General features: G+C 35.2%; 1 protein-coding gene across 6 annotated transcripts in view; it reads right to left on the bottom strand.

Annotated features, from left to right (window-relative positions):
- The window catches only part of TNRC6C (trinucleotide repeat containing adaptor 6C), a 146,492-nt gene that overhangs the window by 48,262 nt on the left and 77,104 nt on the right, over nt 1-21,126 (bottom strand). For 4 of the 6 annotated variants that reach the window (XM_058166276.1, XM_058166281.1, XM_058166278.1 and 1 more), the window contains exons 5-7: nt 7,281-9,857; nt 911-1,120; nt 468-637 (exon numbers count right to left, since the gene is read on the bottom strand). In XM_058166276.1, the coding sequence (XP_058022259.1) occupies nt 468-637; nt 911-1,120; nt 7,281-9,857 (2,957 nt within the window). Of the gene's footprint in view, nt 1-467; nt 638-910; nt 1,121-7,280; nt 9,858-12,039; nt 12,194-21,126 lie in introns of those variants that run through there. The other 2 variants (XM_058166282.1, XM_058166277.1) reach the window with 2 other exon arrangements.

The following is a 21,126-nucleotide window of genomic DNA, read 5'->3' as shown; positions in this document are numbered from 1 at the left end:
GGGCGGAGCCTCCCACAGCTTTTACTAAAGAACTGAACAGAACCGGGAGCAACCCACCATTGGTATGATTGAGGTATGGGACTCTGGCCTTTTCAGCTGAACTACTCTCACTTTGGAATTCTTGTCTGCTGAGAACGTGACTATAAGGCAACTGTTTAATTCTTTTGTATTGATGTGATTGTTGTAATATGGTTTTAATAAAAGCTTATGGTTCTACAAAATACATGCCCCTTAGAATTAGTTTTGTTAAGTATATCTGCTTTGGAGTATCAGGCCCATACAACAACATCATCATCAACAACAACAAAACGTAGAAACAATGGCTTCTCTTCCATAGAATAATAAAATATGATAGTCTGTAACAATAATAATTGATTTGAGTTATTCAGTAAAGAAAGCAGTATTGTTGCTTGAACCATTTGACAATTAAATTGTTGATACTTGTAACACAGCTGTTTCAGTCCTACCTTCTGAAGTCCTTTTTTTGGGGCATTCCCCCAGGAGCTACAAGAGGAATTGCTCTCTTGTGAAGCAGTATTATTCCACATATCTCCTTCTTCATCTTCCCACTGACTTGTACTGAGATTTACTTCATCTCCACCACTGCCCCAGCCTTCTTGCATAGAAGATTTAGAAGCTATGGGGAAAAAATGGAAGATTTAAGCAAGCTTCCCTAGTCTCTTTAAATCTTGCCAACTGTAATCATAGCAACACCATATTTTACTTCAATGGTATAAAATTGGAGAGCCTACAGATGAATCAACAAAAAGGACAGCAATTCTAGATGCTGACACATTTTTCATCTTCCACAATATAAAAGAATACCTATTTAAATTGAAAAAGAATGTAAAAGCAGGAGTATTTTTTTCTTCCACCCTAGTCAAGCCAATCAATGAACTACAGATTTTACCTGGTTTGCACAGTGCCGGGGCAGCAGCTGGTGCGCTCACTCTTCCATATGTCCCTGCTGACTCAGCAGAGTTATCTCCCCACCCTGTACCACTGCTAGGGGGCTTCCCCCAGGCTGAAGTGCCATTATCAACTGCAGCAGAAGGGGAGGAAGGTTCTCCCCATGAAGCTTCAGGCTTTGCATGGACAGCAGGCATCTCTCCCCAACCTGCTGAAATCAGAAATTGAAAAACCATGTTGAAAATAAAACACAGAATTAATTGTTAATACGACATGTTTAATTGTTTTACTTAAAAATTATGAATAACTTGAAGCAAGCTCAGATAAAGTTTAGTCACCCAAGACAAGATTTGCTTTTCTTTTCTTAAAGGAAGATTCAAGAATCTCTGCGCTACAATAAGAATCCTTTGCTAAATCTTTTCCCATTCAAATCTTTTCACAATTTACTAAGTTATATAAAATATAACTTTTATTAACTTATAACTAAGTTATAAAAATATTACACTTCCATAATAAACAAAACTCATTCATTTGGATGACTGAAATCACAAGAATTTTCCAATTCATTCGAAGCAAAACTCTGACTCTGAGAAAAACAGTGCTGGTTTCATCCATAACTTTTATAAGGGCTTTTAAAATACACTTTTTCTCTCTGATTTTTAATTAAAATGTTTTTTAATGCTATGTGCTAATCTTAAACATTTGATGTAAATTTTAAAACTGTTAAGTTTAACACACTTATTTTTATATATTATTTATTTCATCTTATTATTTTTATAAATAACTCGACTTATCTAATACACTCTCCTCCTCCTATTTTCAACACAGCAACAACCCTTGTTTCATGTATCATGAAACAATAATTTTAACCCATAAACTGACTATTTTGAATAAGCCAGTCTGATAACAGTTATTGTGTGTTAAGGAAGTATGTTCAATTTTATTGCTATTTTGGTCGAGTATTCAAATATCTTGTAGTCAAATATATTAAAAGGTAAGTTATTTCTGGACCCTTTACAGAATGACATCTCTTCAGTATTGTACATCTCAAAACTAGGTTAGTGGAAGGAGTTTCTTCAAGACTGCCCAAATCCCTATTTATCCATCAGTTAGAAACATTTGGACAAGTCCTTATCTAAGAACAAAGGAATGACTTTAGAAGCTTATCACAAGGATAATATGGTCTACCCACTAGAAACCCAGAATCTGGTTGACTTTATTTTCAAAAAATTGGTACCAAAGTTGAAAGGTTTTGAAAAACTGGGGAAAGACATGAAAAGTAATGGAATAAGGAATAATCAGCTTATGGGAAAACTGCAGAAAAGAACTAACAAATCAACAGAATGGATATAAATAGGAGTGTTTTATAAACTAGGAGCTCTGAAGTAAGGAACACATGTTCATATATAGATTTGAGATTGCTCCTAACAGGACTTTATGTTAAAAAAGCTTTCACCAATTGATTTATTATGTAATCTTATCCTGCCATAATTATATTACCATTCAGGAAATTAAGAACAATTAAATATTATAAGGAAGCCACTAAATAGATAGTAAATACTATGTAAATAGAGAAACTTCAAGGAAATAAAATAGTACAAGTCTGATAAAATAAATCATAATTCACAAGTTACTTTGCCAAATAAGGAGCTATAAAGTGGAACTTCCACTTTACAGAAGGAAAAATATGAAAGGTTATTGAATGGATTCAAAACAGCATAGCCTAAGTTTGTAAGGGATTTTTTAAAAATATTCTCTTTTAAGAACAGCTGCTGGGGAAATATTGAAATGTTCTAATATGTATTCTTTTAAAAGCTTTCAGCTTCTCTATTGAATCAGGATCAATACTATAATAACACTAGAACATCTACTCTTGTTAAATAAAAAGAAAAAACAGTTTCCCATAGTTCTTTTTAAATTTAGTAATGAGTAAAAACAATCAATCTATAAGATATAAATAATTGCTAAATACATTGTGTACTGAGCCACATACTATGTAAATTATTACTCACAACAAGGGAGTTCATTCCATGTCAAATTAGTTATACTGTAATTATATGACAACAATAACATGCATTAAGACACTCATAGTTTGTAAGGTTCTCCAGAGATAAACTGAATCAAAAAAAAGTTGCAAAATCATAATGATGGTTAGTATGAAAAATCTTAAACAAGTTGGGTGTTGCTAATATTTAAATCCTGGGGGTGGGGAATCTGAATTCTACTAATGTTTTAAGAATAGCTATGGATATTTACACTATTTACATATGTATTCAAAACACTACAACCAGTGGTGGGATTCAAGTAATTTAACAACCGGTTCTCTGCCCTAATGATTTCTTCCAACAACCAGTTTACCAAACTGCTCAGAAAATTAACAACCGGTTCTCCTGAAGTGGTGCGAACTGGTTGAATCCCACCACTGACTACAACCAAGCAAAGCAAGACATTAGTAAAATTATTCTAAACCAAAAAAATTAGGCATTCAGGTCTTTTCATTGGCTCAGTATGGAAAATGACAGAACCTGACTGAAGAGGGCAAATTGCAAGATACTGGAAAGTTTACATACACAAATTAAATTTTTTTGAATGTAATCTTTCAAACTAAACTGATTCATATAGCAAAGCATTCTTGCTGGTCCAAATAAAAACCATTCCAGAACAATTCTTTGAATTATTTAAAGATTCCTTAAAATCTTCTAAGTTGACTTAAGTGTAAAAAGTTATCCATACTTGACAGTTTGATGATATATTCTTTAACTGTTTTTTAAAAGATGATTAATAATTTATTAATGGAGACTAATTCTTTAATCGGCTATGTACTCTCAAATGAACTAAGACAAGCAACACTGCATTTATACAATGGTAACCTAAAAAGAAATGTAGCCTTAACTACAATAATGTAGTTGCATAATATTAGTAGAATTTAGAATCCAGAATGCTCTTGGAACCATCTGATTACCATGCTTCCCCGAAAATAAGTCCCTGTCTTATATTTTTTTGAACCCTGAAATAAGCGTTTGGCGCTGAAAAGCCTGATTGGGCTTATTATCAGGGGATGTCTTATTTGGGGGAAACAAGGTAATATAGTTCATATTTATTTGAATATTCTAGGATTACTAGATATAAAATAAAGTAAGTAATACTTAGTATTCTTAATACACTGTATCCTATCCTATTGTGATTTAATAGTGCTACTTTATTTTAGAATTTTTAGGAAAAACCAATCAACTACTTTCTCAAACTTGAGGAAATGCCCAATCATCCTTCAAAGCATAAAATATATGTAAATGGAATTTCAAGGATTCTCATAATTAAATCCCATCTCCATTACTATAGTTTTTAGTTTTCTATTCAAAATGATATTAAATGGTCTTAAAAATCATCCACCCAGCCTGATGCACACTATCAGAAATGTGCTGTAGAAAAGCATAAGCCCTGTCCCTTCACCATGCCAATAATCATTGACATGGTTTGACTTACAGCCTCTCAGTTATTCATCCTACAAAGAGGCCCCTCCAAGTAAGCCTTTTCTGAAGATAACTGCACAATTGTAATATGGAACACCTTCTACATGGAGAAGAAAAGGAAACTTTTAAAATTACTATTATAAAATGTACTACTGGTATCTGGTTAATATATTTAGTAGAACTAATCTAAAATAAAGGCCACATAATGTTATCCTATTGATATACAAACTGGAGTCTGACAATCCCCTAAAACTTCAGCACTTTGTAGCATGAACTACACAATGTGAGGAACATTCATTCAAACAACTAGACAATGGATTAGGGAAAGTGACAGAGTACTGCTCCTGTTCATCAAAATTGCTTTTGTTGTGGTGGCAAGTAGTGCCCTCATAGGGTTCTTTAATCGCTTTAGGAGTCTTTCCTTAGAGCAAGACAGGGTAAATAGAGTGCCCTTATGGGTCTTTTGCCATTTTGACATACTGGTGGCAATTACTACTTCAGGACTGTTGGTGAAAGAAATTCTGAAAGCATTTGAAAGGCTGCTGATGCTATTATCAAAAGCTATCTGATTCTACAAGTCTTTGGAGGAATAAGAGATGGTTTGCATGAAACACCAAAGAGTCTTCAGCTTCAGATGTAAAGAGAAGCCTACAGATGTGACGATGTATAGCTAGTATGAGATTTTGGGGAGGGGGTTGCCCAAAGGGAAAAGGGTTGTTCTGCATCACCCAGTGATTATGTTACCCAGTAACAGTAGATAATCTAAGAATGGTTACCACCTTGACCTCTACATATTCTGTCGTTTATATTGCAGCATGATTAAATATTTTATTTCTCCATATTTTTATCAGAACCACACTTTTGCTTTCCCCCCCTACACTTTGACATTGTATTTTAACTATTATGTTATTTTATTTGCCTCTGAGCTAACCAATAAGTATGAATCATTATTAATCCATGGAGGTTGCAATAAGAAAAATATGTATTATTTTAAAAAAAACTAACTTTTTAAACAATGAGCCAAAGGGATTGGCAGAAAAGGTTCCCTTCTAATACCATTTTAGGCCTGGAAGTATTGTTTGCAGTAGGGGAATATTTGGATAAATGATGCAGTTGCTCCTAATGTGCTCTCAACTGCTTAAGCACATATGCCATTTATTGGCTTAATCCTTATTCCTTTGATTAAACTATTTATTTGCTTACTTACTATGGTTTATACTCACTTTTCTGCAGATATTCCATGGACACGTTTCTATTTTATTCCAAACTATTAGGTATTTCAATTATTCAGCAATTGTAGAGATACAAACTGAAAATTCTCCTTCTCAAGCTTGATCCTTTTATTTAAAATCCAAAAGTAATTGGAAGAAGCAGTGGCTATCATATCTAATGAAAGCACATTCAATCATTCCTAGAGATATGGCACCTCATATTTATCAGAAATGGGTAATTCCTATTTATAATGGATGAAATGGAAAACTGTTTCTTTAAATATTTGTGCTATTTCCTTCCTCTGTTTCAAATGAAACGCAGAAAATGCACAAACACATTTCAACTAAAACTAAATTACAAAGAGTTTTAAGTATGAGCTGAATTATTCCTGTAGGGGTCTAAAAAGCTAAAATGGGGGGAGGGGGAGAGAAAAGAAATGTTTTGGAAGTTTTCAGACATTTCATTATGATGTTCTCAATGTTGTTTTGCTGCTATTATTTAATGTTAAGTGCTTTCCAATATTGTCATACAAAAATATCTTTATAAAAGCTAATGATTTTTTAAAAAAAGTTGACTCCAATAACTTAGCAGATTTTAGGTTAGCAATAACTGAGGAAATATCTCCTTGTCAAAAAACATTCAGATGTAGTACCAATTACACTACCCGATGCAGTATCTGATAATGAAAATCAAAGACTAAACAAGACACAGGTAATGTGAGAAAACAGAACTAAGAGAAATATGGCACAAATTATGAAGACAGTATTTTAGAATCAGTTACATGAAGTGCTGATGGACTTATGAAGTGTCATATGAAGTGTCAGTCAGTGACGCTGAACTGTCAATCTATGATCCCAAACACATTTATTTGGTTATATGTTTTCTGAAGAAAAGGGGTCACTAGTGTCTCTACCCAATATGACTTCCTTTGCCTCTTTTCTACTTTTTCTTTAGAACAAGGAATTTTTAATGCTATTTTTTTAAATGACAGTGTTCCACAGATTCATTTTGTTGGACATCATTTCAATTTTTTTTTTTACAATCCTGCTGCTCATTTAAATCTATGTAATTACATTGCTTCCCTAATTCAAGTGACAATCTAAAGCACACTTATCTGAAATTAAGCTTAACTGAACTTAATATTTTATTTTGAGCAACTACGGATAGAACTGTATTGTCAGCCTTTCATGCCTACTCAAGTTTTGCACTTTGGATGGAAAATAAATCAGTTTCATGCAAACAACATATTGGAAACTATATTTATACCTTATACTCATGATGGCGAACCTATGGCATGTGTGCCAGAAGTGGCATGCAGACCCCTCAATGTGGGCACGCGCGTCGTCACCAGCTATTCTTTTGGTTTAAGGCACGTGCATGTGCACCTGCCAGCTGATCTTCACGCATGCCAGAGCCCCAGAAACCTGAAGACCAGCTGGCCGGTGCGCATGTGCGCGCCGGAAATCAGAAGATCAGGTGGCCGGGCATGCGCACCGGCCAGCTGGTCTTCAGGTTTCCAGGGCTCGGGTGCACATGTACATTCCGGTTTGGGCACTTGGTGCCGAAAAGGTTCGCCATTACTACCTTAATACTTTCATCTTAAATATTAACATATATTTAAGGTTGAATACATACGTTAAAAAGTATTATTACTCAATGCTAAAAAAAAAGTCAAAATATGTATCCTACCTGGGCCAAGCAGAGGGGACCGGTTTGACTGGGCACTTGACTGGTGCGGTGGCTGAGGTTCAGCCATGTTTGCGTTGATAGTGGTGGTTGTGGTGGTAGCTGTGGTACTGCTCTGGATTACAGAATTGTTTCTATCCCACATATTTACAGTCTTGTTGTTATTGTAATTTGGATCACCCCAAGCTGAGGTACCATCATCTATCTCCATCTTGCGCCGAATGGAGGGTGGAGAAGGCTCTTCCCACCCAGTTGCTTCACTGTTATCTTTCTGTTTGGCTGGGAGTGGTCCACCAACCCATCCTGATCCAGTCTGTTTAACAGAAGCAGCTCCTCCCCAGTTACTCACATTGTTGTCCTGGGATTTAGAAGCCCAATTTTGTTGGGGACCAGATTTTAAAGATTCCCCCCAGCTTGTACCTGTATTAACTTTGCTATTTGTGCCATTTCCCCATCCACTGGTCCCAGAACGTGTAGTGTCATTCCAACCAGACCCTGATCTGTTGTCAGCATCCCATCCAGAACCATTCTTCTTCCCATCTCCCAAATGTCCAGGAATAGATGAAGAATCAACCCAATCTCCACCACTTGAAGTCCAGCCTGGATTTGATTTCTGTCCATCTCCCCAGTTTTGAGATTTGGGTTTTTGAGGTTCCCCCCAAGTAGGCGACTTGTCCTCCTGATTTGTGGTCCCACTCCAAGTGTGGCCACTTTTGGCAGCAGCAGCATTATTGACAGCAGTTGAATTTGTTAGCTCTCCCCATCCCCCAGGGCCGTTGGGCGCTTTGTTATTGTTATCACCCCAACCTGTATTAGTTGGAACGGATGCAGGTGGAGAGCTGACCCACCCAGATACTGAAGAGGTATTTGTACTGTTCATGATGGACCCATCATTCTTGCCCCCTGCATTTGAAGGCTGAGTAGCTGCACAACCCCAGGCCTCAGTTCCATTGTCATTCTTTCGATCAGACCTTGGAGATTCTTCAAATTCCCAGGCAGTGTTTTGTTTTACAGGCGTCTGTCCCCATCCAGTGTTGGAAAGAACCCTTGGGTCAAGGTCATTCCTTGGCAGTTGGACTTGTCCTTGGTCTATCATTCCCTTGTCTCTTCTTCGACACTCTCCAGGGCCTTCTCTTCCAGTACTGCCTTCATTTTGACTTCCATTGCTATCATTACTTCCTTCACTACCTGTGTTGCCAGTTGCTGCAGCTTTGGCCCAAGAGTTTATTTGATCATTGCCCTGCTGGATGGTAGGATTCTGGTTGGTAACACTAGAGCTATCCCACCCTGTTGATCCTTTTCCACTGATGTCATTGCTGGAATGCTGGTTTGGGGGTTTGCTCCATTCACCATTAATACCATTGCTAGTGCTGCGGTTTGAATGTCCCCAAGCACCAGAATGCATACTACCAACGCTATTGTTGCCATTGCCCCTGCCCCATGCTAAGACTCCAGGACTGGCAGGATCCCATACACTTGTTCCATTACCTTCCTTTTGCACAGCATTGCTGGATCCATTTTGCTTAGCAGTTAATGCTGAGTTCACAGTGTCTCCATTCCCCTGACTGAACCCAGAATTGCTGTTTCCTGTGGCAGGATTATTTGGGGATATTCCCCACACTGAATTGCCCATTCCTTCACCACTAGCCCCACTGACTTGAGAAACTGATGTCCCATTAGCACCAGGAAGGCTTTGCAAATGGGGTGGGATGATGGCCCCCATGCCAACAGCCATGCCCCAGTTTGGCAGTCCATTTGTCTGCATTGCATTGATAGGGTTTGGTGAAGAGTTCATGGGGTTAGTGTTATTTGGTCCATCAGTGTTAAGGTTCTGAGGTTGTACGCTGAAAGACACATTCTGAGAAGTGGACGTTTGTGGTTCTGTGCTCTCTTGTGGCAACAAGTTTCCCCAAGCACCTAAGGTGCCTGCTGGGTTCCCATTCTGGTTGCCCATGTTCTGACCTATGGCACTGACTGGACTGCAAATACTGGAAGGGTTGCCTGCTCCCACAGTTCCCTCATGTCCAAGTACAGGCCAGGCAGCTGGATTGGCATTGGGGTTAAGGTTAAGATTAATGCCAGCATTTGAGTTGGAAGCACCCCAGCAATTCTGACTTCTACCATCTCCAATCATGTTGTCCATCTTTCCATCCCCACCACTAGCAGAGCAGTGAGCTAAGCCAGAGTTAGAATTGGTGGCAACACCCCACACTCTGGTTGAGTTTCCATTACCATTTGCTCCCCCAGCTCCAAGGGCACTCTGGTTAGAAGTGCTTTGGATGAGTGCTCCATTGGTGCCATTATTGCCATTGGGTTTCTTTGTATGTCCAGTGAAGTTGCCTTGGGCACTCCCTGTAGCCATGCTACTATTCTCAGAGCCACAGTTGGAGGCAGAGTCAGTGTCTGTAGTACATTCTGAGGCAGACTCAGTCTCAGTTCCTGTAATGGAAGGCCACGCTTCCTTGTCAGTCCTGTCTATTATCACTTTATCCCAGCCGCAACTGGCTTCACTTCGGAAAGTGGGCTGCTGTCCCCAGTGAGTATTCTCATAGTTGTCTCCCAATCCACTGTGGCCAAGGTCTGTAAAATCAAATATTATGAAAATTAATCACCTGACAATGACCAAATGTACAAGTATGGCTTATTACAATATTTTCACACACATTTCCAATTCCAAAGCCTGTCATCACATCTGGAAAAAAATAAATAAAGCGTATCTGATGGCATAAAAGATATGTATTAGAAAGGTGAAGTACAGATTTGTATATACATTAAAATATAGTTTTCCATGGTACAACATTAAAATATAGTCTTCCATGGTACAACAATGCACTAAAAATTCCAAGCTGTGATAAAATAATTCTTCTCTATACTAATACGTACAGATTTTAGATACACTCAATACTTAAATTCCTCTTATAAGACTCAACTAACAAAGCCAACTTTCTTAACCTATACTGTGGGGCATACAAGCATATATTTTTCTACAAATTACAGAAGTTAAAGGTAAATAATATTAGCTTTTATCAAATGATTTTAATATTTCAACAAATTTATAACGTTAATCAATTCCTATAAGATGTATAATGTACTTTAAATCTTATAAAATGTATTATTGTATCACAGATATTTAGGACTTGAACTTAGAAACAATAGGCCTAATAGATCCAAACATTACAATGATGTTACTTTCAAGACTTTTTAAATGCTAAAATTAAAAAGATAGAAGACTCAGTTGTTTCCTGAAAATTAAGACTTAAACGTAATGGTTAGTATTCCATACATATAAATGACAGTCCAATGTGGGCAGAGGGGTCAATAGAATCCTGACCCATGAGAAGGAAGAGGGCAAGCAATCTTCTTACTTATGTCCTAATCAAGCAAAGCATAATGCTAGCTTTTGAGACTAGGAAAAGCAAAGAAAATAAGAGTAGTAGTTTGAACTATTTACAAAGAGATTCAAGGGAGGTTATTCTTGTATGTAGTCAGAACATTTTAAATATTAATAAATTCGCTATTTCTAATAACGTTTTGTTCTGCAATGTGAATTACTATTAAATGTAAACTAAATTTTCTATAGTTGTCAGAGACAATTTAGGATTTTGAGAAAAATCTCAAACCAAGAGAAAAATAATTATATTTAAGCCTTCTATAAATAACTGGCAATTTTTTATTTTTTAAAAAAACCTTGCATCTTTTTGGGATGAAGTAATAAAGTATGTCTAAATTATGATTCATCAAAATAAAAACTTGGCAGTACAATATTCTTTATATTGAACAATTAAAGGTATTTTTAACAGTTAAACTCAACAGTGTGTTTCTTATTTATTTAAAAGACCAGTTAAGGCATTTTAAAAGGCAATCTTCTAAGTATATATGAATAAATAAAATTTCTAGAGCAGAATAAAAACAAAACTTATGTATAATAATGTGGATATTTAGGATGAAGACAAAAACGGTTTTTATAAAATGCACAAAGGATCTATTTTAGTCTGTAAAAGTTTATTTATTATTAAAAGGCTCCCCCTGATTTCTATAGCATGTATAACCTGAGGGTCAAGTCCTTTTTTAAAGGTGTTAGAAATCTGTAAGAATTTGTTTTTTTTAATAATAATAGGTGAAGTATTTATGTTTGTGTTCTGAATTTTGCAACTATAAACATTTAGGTGGAAATTGCAAGTTTGTCCAACAAGAATTATTTATAAAAGCTTAAATTCTATGACTGTGCCAGAAATACTAATGCAGATATGAAAGAGTTAAGGGACAGCCCAAAATAAAACAGCTTCATTTACAGACAGAATCCAATACTAAGCCACACAAGTGGAAAAACCTAATTTTCTTTTCTTTTTCTTTTTTTTTCTTTTCTTCTCTTTTTGCCACGGTATGCAACGAAGTATGCTCCCTCTGAACCTTTAATGTATTCAGGAAAAGAGCTGAGCAGCATAAAAGAGAACATTCTTCATTATTAGATAATGAGTACTCTGTGAAATACTAACACTCCAAAACCAAACAGCAGTCGATAATGACAAATAATAACTTCATTTTTCTGCCCAGCGCAGCATATCTATAGCAAGCAGCTCTTTCTCTGAGGACGCCATTTTATCAAACCTGAAAGGCAGCCAAAAAGCTTAGGACGCTGTGCTGCTGCTGCCTCTAAAACATTATGTAATAAACTGATTTAACAGAAGCAGATGCTATTTGCCCCCCTCCCTTTTTTTTCTTCCTCTTGTTGCTCTAAAGGGGCCAATGAGTAATAAAATACCTGACGAAAGGTGACGCCCAACCATCCTAGAAGACGCTACATTGTGTACAGAGCTGCCTCTCCTTCTGCATCTAGGTTCGCCTGGACTCTCAGCTTCAATATGTCGGCTGTGTTGAGAATGAGCCTCATCCTGTAGAGCTGCCAAGAAAACCGCTCAGTGCAAGTGTGCACCCAGACAACCTGCAAGCTTGCTCAGGCCTTAGCTCTGCTAGCTTTGGAAATGCTCTTTCTATGCAGGGAAACTCTTCTACTCTCCCCCCCCCTCCCTCCAGCATATAGCCCCCTTAACTCTGGGTAAGGCATCAACAGATGAGGATTTAAAAGCTTGATTATCTAATTGCAGCTGACATTAAACCGATCTTGCTTCCTCCTTAAATTCTTTCAACTGTCACAAAACATTTTCAGTTCGAAACCTAGCCACAATTAGCACGGTGGCTGCTTTTCTTCTGGTTTTGAAAGTCAGCCAAAAGAACAGCCGCATATTGCTGATTGGCTACATGCAAACACATTCCTGCCTCCTTCGTATTTCCACCCTCCTCTTCCCATCCTTAAAAAGAAGAAGACGGGGCTGCATACTCGGCAAACAAGCAGTGGTAATGATATTGGGGAGGGCGGGAGGGGAAACCTGACATAAAACCAGGTAATTCCCCCAAGTCTTTTAATTGTTTCTCTGCTTTTATCAAGAATGTAGAAAGTGGGCAAGTGGGCAGCTTTAGTCTGTGAGCATGTGGAATTGTTGCTGCATGTCTCAGAATGACAAGACAAACTGCAGCAGTTTTTCCCTTCAATATTTGCATCTGTTCTACCATGGAGGCGCAAGTATTTGATTTCTAGTTAAGGCTTTTTAATTTTGTTTCTCATCTTTTATTAAACACTGTGCAATTTTTATATGGATGATGGTATCAACATCTGATCCAAAACATAACATTTTCAAACTAATAAGATACAGGGGGAAAAAAATCACTATTATCTTGCTGACTTGGAAGAAAGCAACCCTGTATCCCTTCACTTAAGATCAGGAAAAAAGAAAAAATACCCTTTCATCTCATTTATATCTCAAGCCTTCCAATCTGATAACTAAGGATGAGATAAATACATACATCATACAGGTAATCTGCTCCAGGTAATCCAGAAGTAATTATTCAAATATAATTACTCCAAAGAAAAACTACAATTATTGCATTCACTAGTTTCTAAAACGTAGATTAGGCTAAAGATGTGTATATTCCATTAAGCACATATAAGTGCATATTTTCTGCACTTTCTGCAAAACTTAGCAATGTTTTTCACTCTTGTTTATGGATCAAATTATGATTACTATCACAAGTTAGCAAAATAGTTAGAGATACCTTTAAAACTATTCAAACATTATTGTGAAAAAACAGAAGTGCAACTGAACAAGATTTCAATGGTTAGGATTGTAAATATTGACAGCAGTAATTATTCTGCATAATATAGCAAAAATAAAAATATTCTGAAATTTGCAAGTTATATAAATTTGAATAACTTTTGTACATATGATGGATAATCTTCTAAAAAGAGATATTATGTATCATGATATCTCTGACTATATAGATTTAACAAGCACCTGTTCAGCAAATATTCAAATTTAAGACTGCACTGAATGGATTGTAATAATGGCTCCTCGCAGTTGTGGCCATCGCAGTGTCCACATAATCACGTAATTGCAATCCAGTCACTTGTCAATTACTTTTCAGCATCTCACGGCCATGTAATCACCAATGACGACCTTTGTTACCTGCCTCTAACAATGGGGAAGCCAGAAGGATATTGCAAATGGAGACCATGTGACATCACATTTATTGGTGGTGCAGGATTCACTTAACGACAGCAACCGGAAAAGCCAGAATTGCTATTGCTAAGCAGCGAAATCACGTGACATTCCTTTTTATGATGATGTTGTTTAGCGATGCCAAGTCTAATCCCAATTGTCATCATTAAGAAAGTACTACAAGTATAACTCTATCCTGAATTTTGTCAGTAGTTACACTGCTTTTTCTTGGTACCAAAGATTCATGGACATAGTTTAATATTTAATTCAAATCTTTTTATTACTTGGCTTTTTTAAAAATTTCTGCATTTTACATTTCATGCCTTTGAACCAAGAGTGTATATATAATTCAGTATGTTTCCTTCACTGGGGTGAAATAAGTACATTAGGGAAATGTATGTAGAACACAGAGAAAAATTCCAATAAAAAAAGATAAACAAATATTAAACAGTATTAAAGTATTTATGCTGTCATTTCCAATAAAGTAAAGGATGACATGGCAAACATCTTATTGTCAAGTCAATTTAATTCTGTGTATTAACAAACATTTGACTTCTCTTCTATTTACAAAAGTTTCCCATGTTAAGTTTTTGTTGGCAGCAATGCTAGGAGGATGTAAGAATATCTTTCATACCATATTTATTCCTAGATTCTTATTTCTAGATTGAATTGTACAGTACAATTATTGTTGGTTGGATATTTTTGAAAATGAACCTAACCATGTTATTTCAATTATTTGAAATTTTTTAAAAAATACTATCCATGTTATTCCAATTATTTAAACCATTGGGGAGAGGAGAGATAAATTGAAATCTATATCTAGCCACTGCTGGAAGAATCCCAAGCACCTGTATACAATTTTCTGAAAATTCCTTTTGGATTTTTCTGAATGCTTGAATTATGTTGCCCCAGAGTATCAGACCTTCATATGGGCCTTGATTCTATATAAATGGAGTTTGAAAGAATTTTGGCAATTGTTTTACTTATTTCATAAAGTCACCAAATATGCTATTTATGTGCTTATTTGTAAGATCAATTAACTTCCTCAAAGGATTTTATATAGCTGTCCATCTCAGTGTGGCTATGGCAGTTTAGAGAGTTAAAAACACATGTGCAAAATAATACAACAACAACAAAGAAACCATACTGAAGCACATTTAAAACAATTAAAATGTATTCAAACCTTTAAAAAGCCCATAATCTGTGAGTGATAAAGACATGTGATAAAGAGATTTATGGTGGAATATGAAAGGAATTTGGTACCACCTCTTCAGACAAACAAACTTCATGAAAAGGCATACACTTCTGCGAGCTGTAACTCACATCATCGGATGCTGTAATACTGGTAGTGTTATTTATGGTGGAAGGCCCACCAAAAACATAACATTTTTTCATAAAATTTGTTGGTTGGAAAAATGCCACTATAACTCAGTTTTCATCACGAGGTACTTAATAATATCGGATAATGATAATAATCACATTAAAAAACTCAACTATTCTGAAACCAATGATTGTATACAATTAACCTTCAAAGACCTTCTGAAAGTAATTATTCTTCAGAGCATCATAAAAACAGTGGCCACCTTCTTCTTAGTGACAAACTGTTCCACAGGAGGGAAGAATGCAGACAAAGCAACAAACAACCTAGACAGAGATATAGCTAGGCATCATTACTGTATCTGTATGAAAAAGTACTCATGCCCTTAATTTCAGTAACTGATTATATCACCTTTAAATGTAATAACTGCAGTCAAACACTTTCTGTACTTGGTTATCAATCTTTCAGACTGATATATAGCAACTTCTTCATATAACTTTGACAATTCTCTAGCATGATGAACTACTCATTTTAAGCCAGCCACAATATTTCTTTAGAATTTAGATCTGAACATTGACTTGGCTGCTCCAAAGCAACAAAATTATTCTTTTTCATCCATTTTCTTGTCAACTTAATATATTTGAGAATTTTCTCTTGTTCATGATCTATTGTACTTCAATAGATGGGTTAAGAGAAGAAGAGATTCTTTTTTGTAACCTTATGTGAAGAAGAATTATTAAATTTGTTTGTACTTGTGATGAAAATTGGAAGCAATTTAAATATTATTAAATATTTATTTTATTTTCTTATTCCTTCCTCTTTGTTCTTTTGTTTCTTTTTTCTTAATTCTGCACTTTCTATACTTTCTTTACTTTTCTTTTTGTTTGAATGTCTTTTACTATTGTTATTAAAATTTTCAATAAATTATATTTTAAGAAAGAAATTTGTTTTCAGTAGAGCATGGAATTAACTAGGATCCATTTGGTAATGGCAGGAACCAAAATTGTGGTATTTTGGTAGGGTAGGGTAGCACAAATCAGCCCTGTTTATTGAAATAGTTGTACATATAGTCCCAGTTATTCTTTTAATTGAATTTACTGAAATGCTGGGGAGTGGGTGGCAACCAATGTATCTTGTTTTATGAAATAAAAGAAACAATCATCTAATGACTGGTGCTATTTGTTCAATCAAATACTGTATCAGTAAGACAAGCTTTGATAACAATCAGTATTGCACGTATCAAAAAATGCAGAAAATCCAAACCGGATGAACATTTTATTAACAAAATGTATATGCCTCCTAATGGACTCTAAATATGATAAATAAAATAAAAGGTGACTAAAATTAGATTAAGTATAACTAAGTATGGCCCCACTAAGTTCTTCAGATGCAGTAAACCAAGAATCTTGTAAATAAGACTTGTATTATTACACCCTCCCTATTGCTCAGGTTTTGGAACATTCTAAAATCATACCACTGCTCAAAGAATAATCTATTTCTCTTGAACTGTCATTTATAACTCTAAACTTGATTTGCTTTACAATCATTCCTAACAGAAGACAGCTGTTATATCATAAACTTCTTGAAAGAAGATTAAGACTTCCAAGTGGACATAAGAAGCAGAAAGAGCAGGTCAACTTCCAACCCCGTTAAAACCGATTAGCTGAGCTAAAAATATATAGTTCCTTTGTGAAATAAAAGGTTGCCAATTAGCTATCATAGTTTTCATAATCTAAGTTCATAAATGCAAAATTTAGTCAATTACCAAATGTGAATTCTTCCTTTGATCAACAGAATACCATTTCAATATATTGCATTTATTATATGTTAAGGCTACATTTTTCATTGCACTTTTTTCATTTTTTAACATTTGTAAGTTGAATTTCTGAAGTTAATTTAATTCCTTTCTTGCTTCATGGTTATGCATTCTGAGGAATATAGTAACAACTGAATTTTAATCTTAGAGATTACAACATTTCAAGAACAAAATCAGTTAAAAGAAATGGTAGTAGTTTTCATTTGCAATACAATTGGTGTGTTAGGCATTAGCACAGCATACTTTGAACAATCTAACAGATACATTTGCATAAGATTTATTCTGTGATGAAAATGAATTTATGTTGAAATTTAGACTCCTAACTATAAGGGGTAACAGTTTATAAATGGTAGTTCCAGAATTCCTAGCTTTGCATCAACAACCAGGAATTCTGGAAATTAAAATGCAGCATCAATAGAGACAACTGGGATAAAGTTCCCTGTTATAGTTATACTTTTTGCCTTCTCAGTGATTTGGCAACTAAATTGCATTCTAAGGGATATCAGACATTTTGTGTTTAAATATGTCTAAAACAAAATGCAGTTGTCTGTAACTGCAGTTACAGACACTATCATTCTGAAGAAGTTGAACTCAGCTGAACTTTATAGTCTGAGTTAATTTTCAGACTAGCTTTCTAAGCTAATGCCCTCCAGATATTATGGGGTCCCAGAATTCTTTGCAATTCCATCACATCTGAAGAGCTCCAGTTTGGTGAGATCTAAATATAGTTATGATGTGATCCAAATATCTGGCTTCTTTATATTTTCATATCTATAATACATTGGCACAATATGCAAAGTAATGTTCGTAATTATCTGAATGTATTCATTGAAGCACAGCTAAATTGTCTTGAAAGCTGATCACACACAATTCATATTTAAACTATTCTGTGTACTTTAGAATGGATATATATGGCATCATATTATGATTATTAATCATAATGTACACAAATGCACATATTTCATGTATTAAAAATAAATACACATATATGTTTTATGCATTAACAGGGGTCTCCTCCTGGACTTGTGGTTCCTACTTAAACAGCATGTGGCAGCTGTGGCCAGAAGGACCTTTGCATGTTGTGTCATTCATGTCCATTTCTAGACCAGGGAGTTCTTCCCACAGTCACTCCTAATTCAACTACTACTCTATATGGGATTGTCCTTGAAGAGTATTTGGAAGCTTCACTGGTATAAAATATGGTGGCATGGGCGGCTATGTGCTGTTCATTCAGCCCCTATAATATTTCTGCTCTGTGAACTGTACCAGCTACCAGTATGCTTCCAGGTACAATTCAATATGTTAGTGATCACCTTTAAAGCCTTTCATAGCTTGCAACCAGGTTATGGACAGGACAGCTCCCCAGCAGAGTGTACTTGTCCTTTTTAAAAAATCTGTACTGGCTACCCATCCTGTTACATCCAGAAGAACAGGCATGTTCTGGGTCCCATTTGCAAGACAGTGCTATCTAGTGGGACCTAGGAAAAAAACATTTTCTGCCATAGCTCTGGCATTTTGAAATATCACTTCTCCCAAGATCAGATTTGCCAAAACCCTACTGGTCATTTGCAAGACATTAAAAATTTGTTTCTTCTGTAACATCTGGGTCCCTCATAGTGTGAGTGAGCTCATTTCTTGGTTATATTGATTGTGGAACACTGTGAGTTTCACAGTTGCTATTTTTGATTATTTATGTTTATAATATATTGGTTGTGTTTTATTCTTTTTTTAAATCCTGTTTTAATTGTCAGCCATTCACAATTATACATAAGATGTATGTTGTATCTAAATTATTTTATTATTCATGTAGTTTAATTATTTACTGGAAAAATAAAAGATCACTGTCACTGCCTCTTTGCTCTGTCCTCTTTTTATTTAAGTGTACATCCCGTTCTAGTTTTCTCTTTCCTTCTCCACTTACATATTTAAATTTCAGAAGCATCAGCACTTACAAATCTTTGTGAGGCTCTCCGCCAAAAATTGATTTCATCATAAAGACATGTAACTCTTTAATATACAACCAAGATATTAAGATCATTTGGTTTAAAATTAAAATTAAGTCTTATCTGGTTTAGAATCCAATTCAGAATCCAGATGACAGATTTATATTCGTATCTAATAAAGTTATGTTTTATTGACAATAAAGTAGCCTAGTTTGAATTGTTAAGAGTTTTAAAAATATACAATATACGGTGATAATTGAACTACTATTCTAAAACTACTCATCAACAAAGATGAACCTTATTTCATGTACACAGGTAGTCCTTGACTTACAACCAGTCACTTAGTGACCGTGAAGTTACAATGGCACTGAAAAAAGTGATTATGGCCGGTTTTCACACTTACAACCACTGCAGCATCCCCATGTTCATGTGATGAAAATTCAGGCGTTTGACAACTGACCCGTATTTATGACAGCTGCACTGTCCCAGGTTCATATAATCACCATTTGTATCCTTGCTAGCTTGCTTTTGACAAAGTCATTGGGGAAAGCTGAATTCACTTAACAACATGATTCACTTTAAAACTGTAGTGATTCATTTAACAACTGTGCCAAAAAGCTTGTTTTATGGGGCACAATTCATTTAACAACTCTCTTGCTTAGCAACATAAATTTTGGGTTCCATGGTGATCGTAAGTCTATGAGGAAAATGGTTAATAAAAAGAATATGATATAAGGCTGCAACAGCAAGTTAAAAACAACTGTTTAACTTTGCTGTTGTAAATGATATATTTGACACTGTTTTGCTAAATATTCCATTCACAGTAAAACCACAGTGTAGCACAGTTGTCAAGTTCAAAGGGAAAAAAATAAAATTAATGTTAAGAATATAATAAAAAATTGACATTTAACATAGCCAGTTTAGCCTACCCAGGAAACAAATGAACAATACCAGGAAAATAAGGAAGTACAGATATAAAATCAGAGAACTTGAAAAATGGTTTAAACATAAATTATAATAAAGACTGGAATATTGTATGTAATCTTTCCCTCTCAAAGAGAGGGCAAAAAAGGAGGAAGATTTTCCCCTGCACTTGGAAATACTTATTAGCACTTAAGAATTCATTTAAGTGCATATGGCAAACTAGCAAGGATATACAGTCAGAAAGGGACTGAGTTTACATATAAACTCATTTTTAGACATTTTTTAGTTTAGAATGTTTAAAAGCCTGCTTTGTTGAATAAATCACAGTAGCCTTATTTATACATAATAGAAAACCATAATGAGTGGCTACATATTTTTAGTCACATATTATATTAAGCTCCAAACAAACAATCCTCAAACAAATCAAACTACAATATGGCTTGGTGTTCTTCTAAACCAGAAAACATATTGTGTAAGTGTGAAGATTCAGTCCAATGTAAATGATGACAGAGGACAAAACTGTAAGCACCACTTCCAAATCCCGTTAACCTTTTGCTGTTAGCTGTCTTGAGTGCTTTTTTGGCAGAACAGCCAACTTCTTAGGCCAAGATTCTATAACTCATGAATGTAAGAACAGCCCTTTAAATCAGACACAAGTCTATTGAATCTATTATGATTTCACACAAAGTCCAACTAAATGCCAATTGAAAGTTTTCAAGCAAACATGAAGGAAATAACATTTCCTTAATATTGTTTGCTAGTAACCAGCACTGAAAGATACAATATTATAAATAGGACAATTCTATTAGGAATCAAGGTTAACCAATATTTTATAACTGTCCAACATTCTTAAGTTCTTGTCTAAATCCCTATTAAACCCTTCCAAAGTCAACAGCTTCAACAAATTTTGCAGTTGCAAACTCCATAATTTAAGTTTGGAATATATAGTATTCTTCTCTTCAGTAACTTTTAAAATGGAACTTTAAAACAATATAACGTACAGCCTAAAAACTAAATTTAAAAGCATGGCAATACTACTGGTCTCCCTCTATTTACTGAACCAAGTGGCTGATTTTTTTTATCATTCTGAGTGCTGTTTCAATGATAGAAGATGCTTTCTCCTTTCACTTACTTACTCCAAATAAGTCCTGCATTTAACATTGCTCGATCAATTTCAGTAGACTTTTCAGCTCTCATTTTCTCAAGCTATTCTTAGGAAGAAATATACTCTGAGATCCACAAGTAATTCCACTCATCTATGATACAAGTTGGACTAAAGCCCATTAACTCTCAC

Source organism: Ahaetulla prasina, chromosome 2 (assembly GCF_028640845.1).
Source record: "Ahaetulla prasina isolate Xishuangbanna chromosome 2, ASM2864084v1, whole genome shotgun sequence".
Classification (NCBI taxonomy): domain Eukaryota; kingdom Metazoa; phylum Chordata; class Lepidosauria; order Squamata; family Colubridae; genus Ahaetulla; species Ahaetulla prasina.
This window is presented reverse-complemented; position numbering and strand designations above follow the sequence as displayed.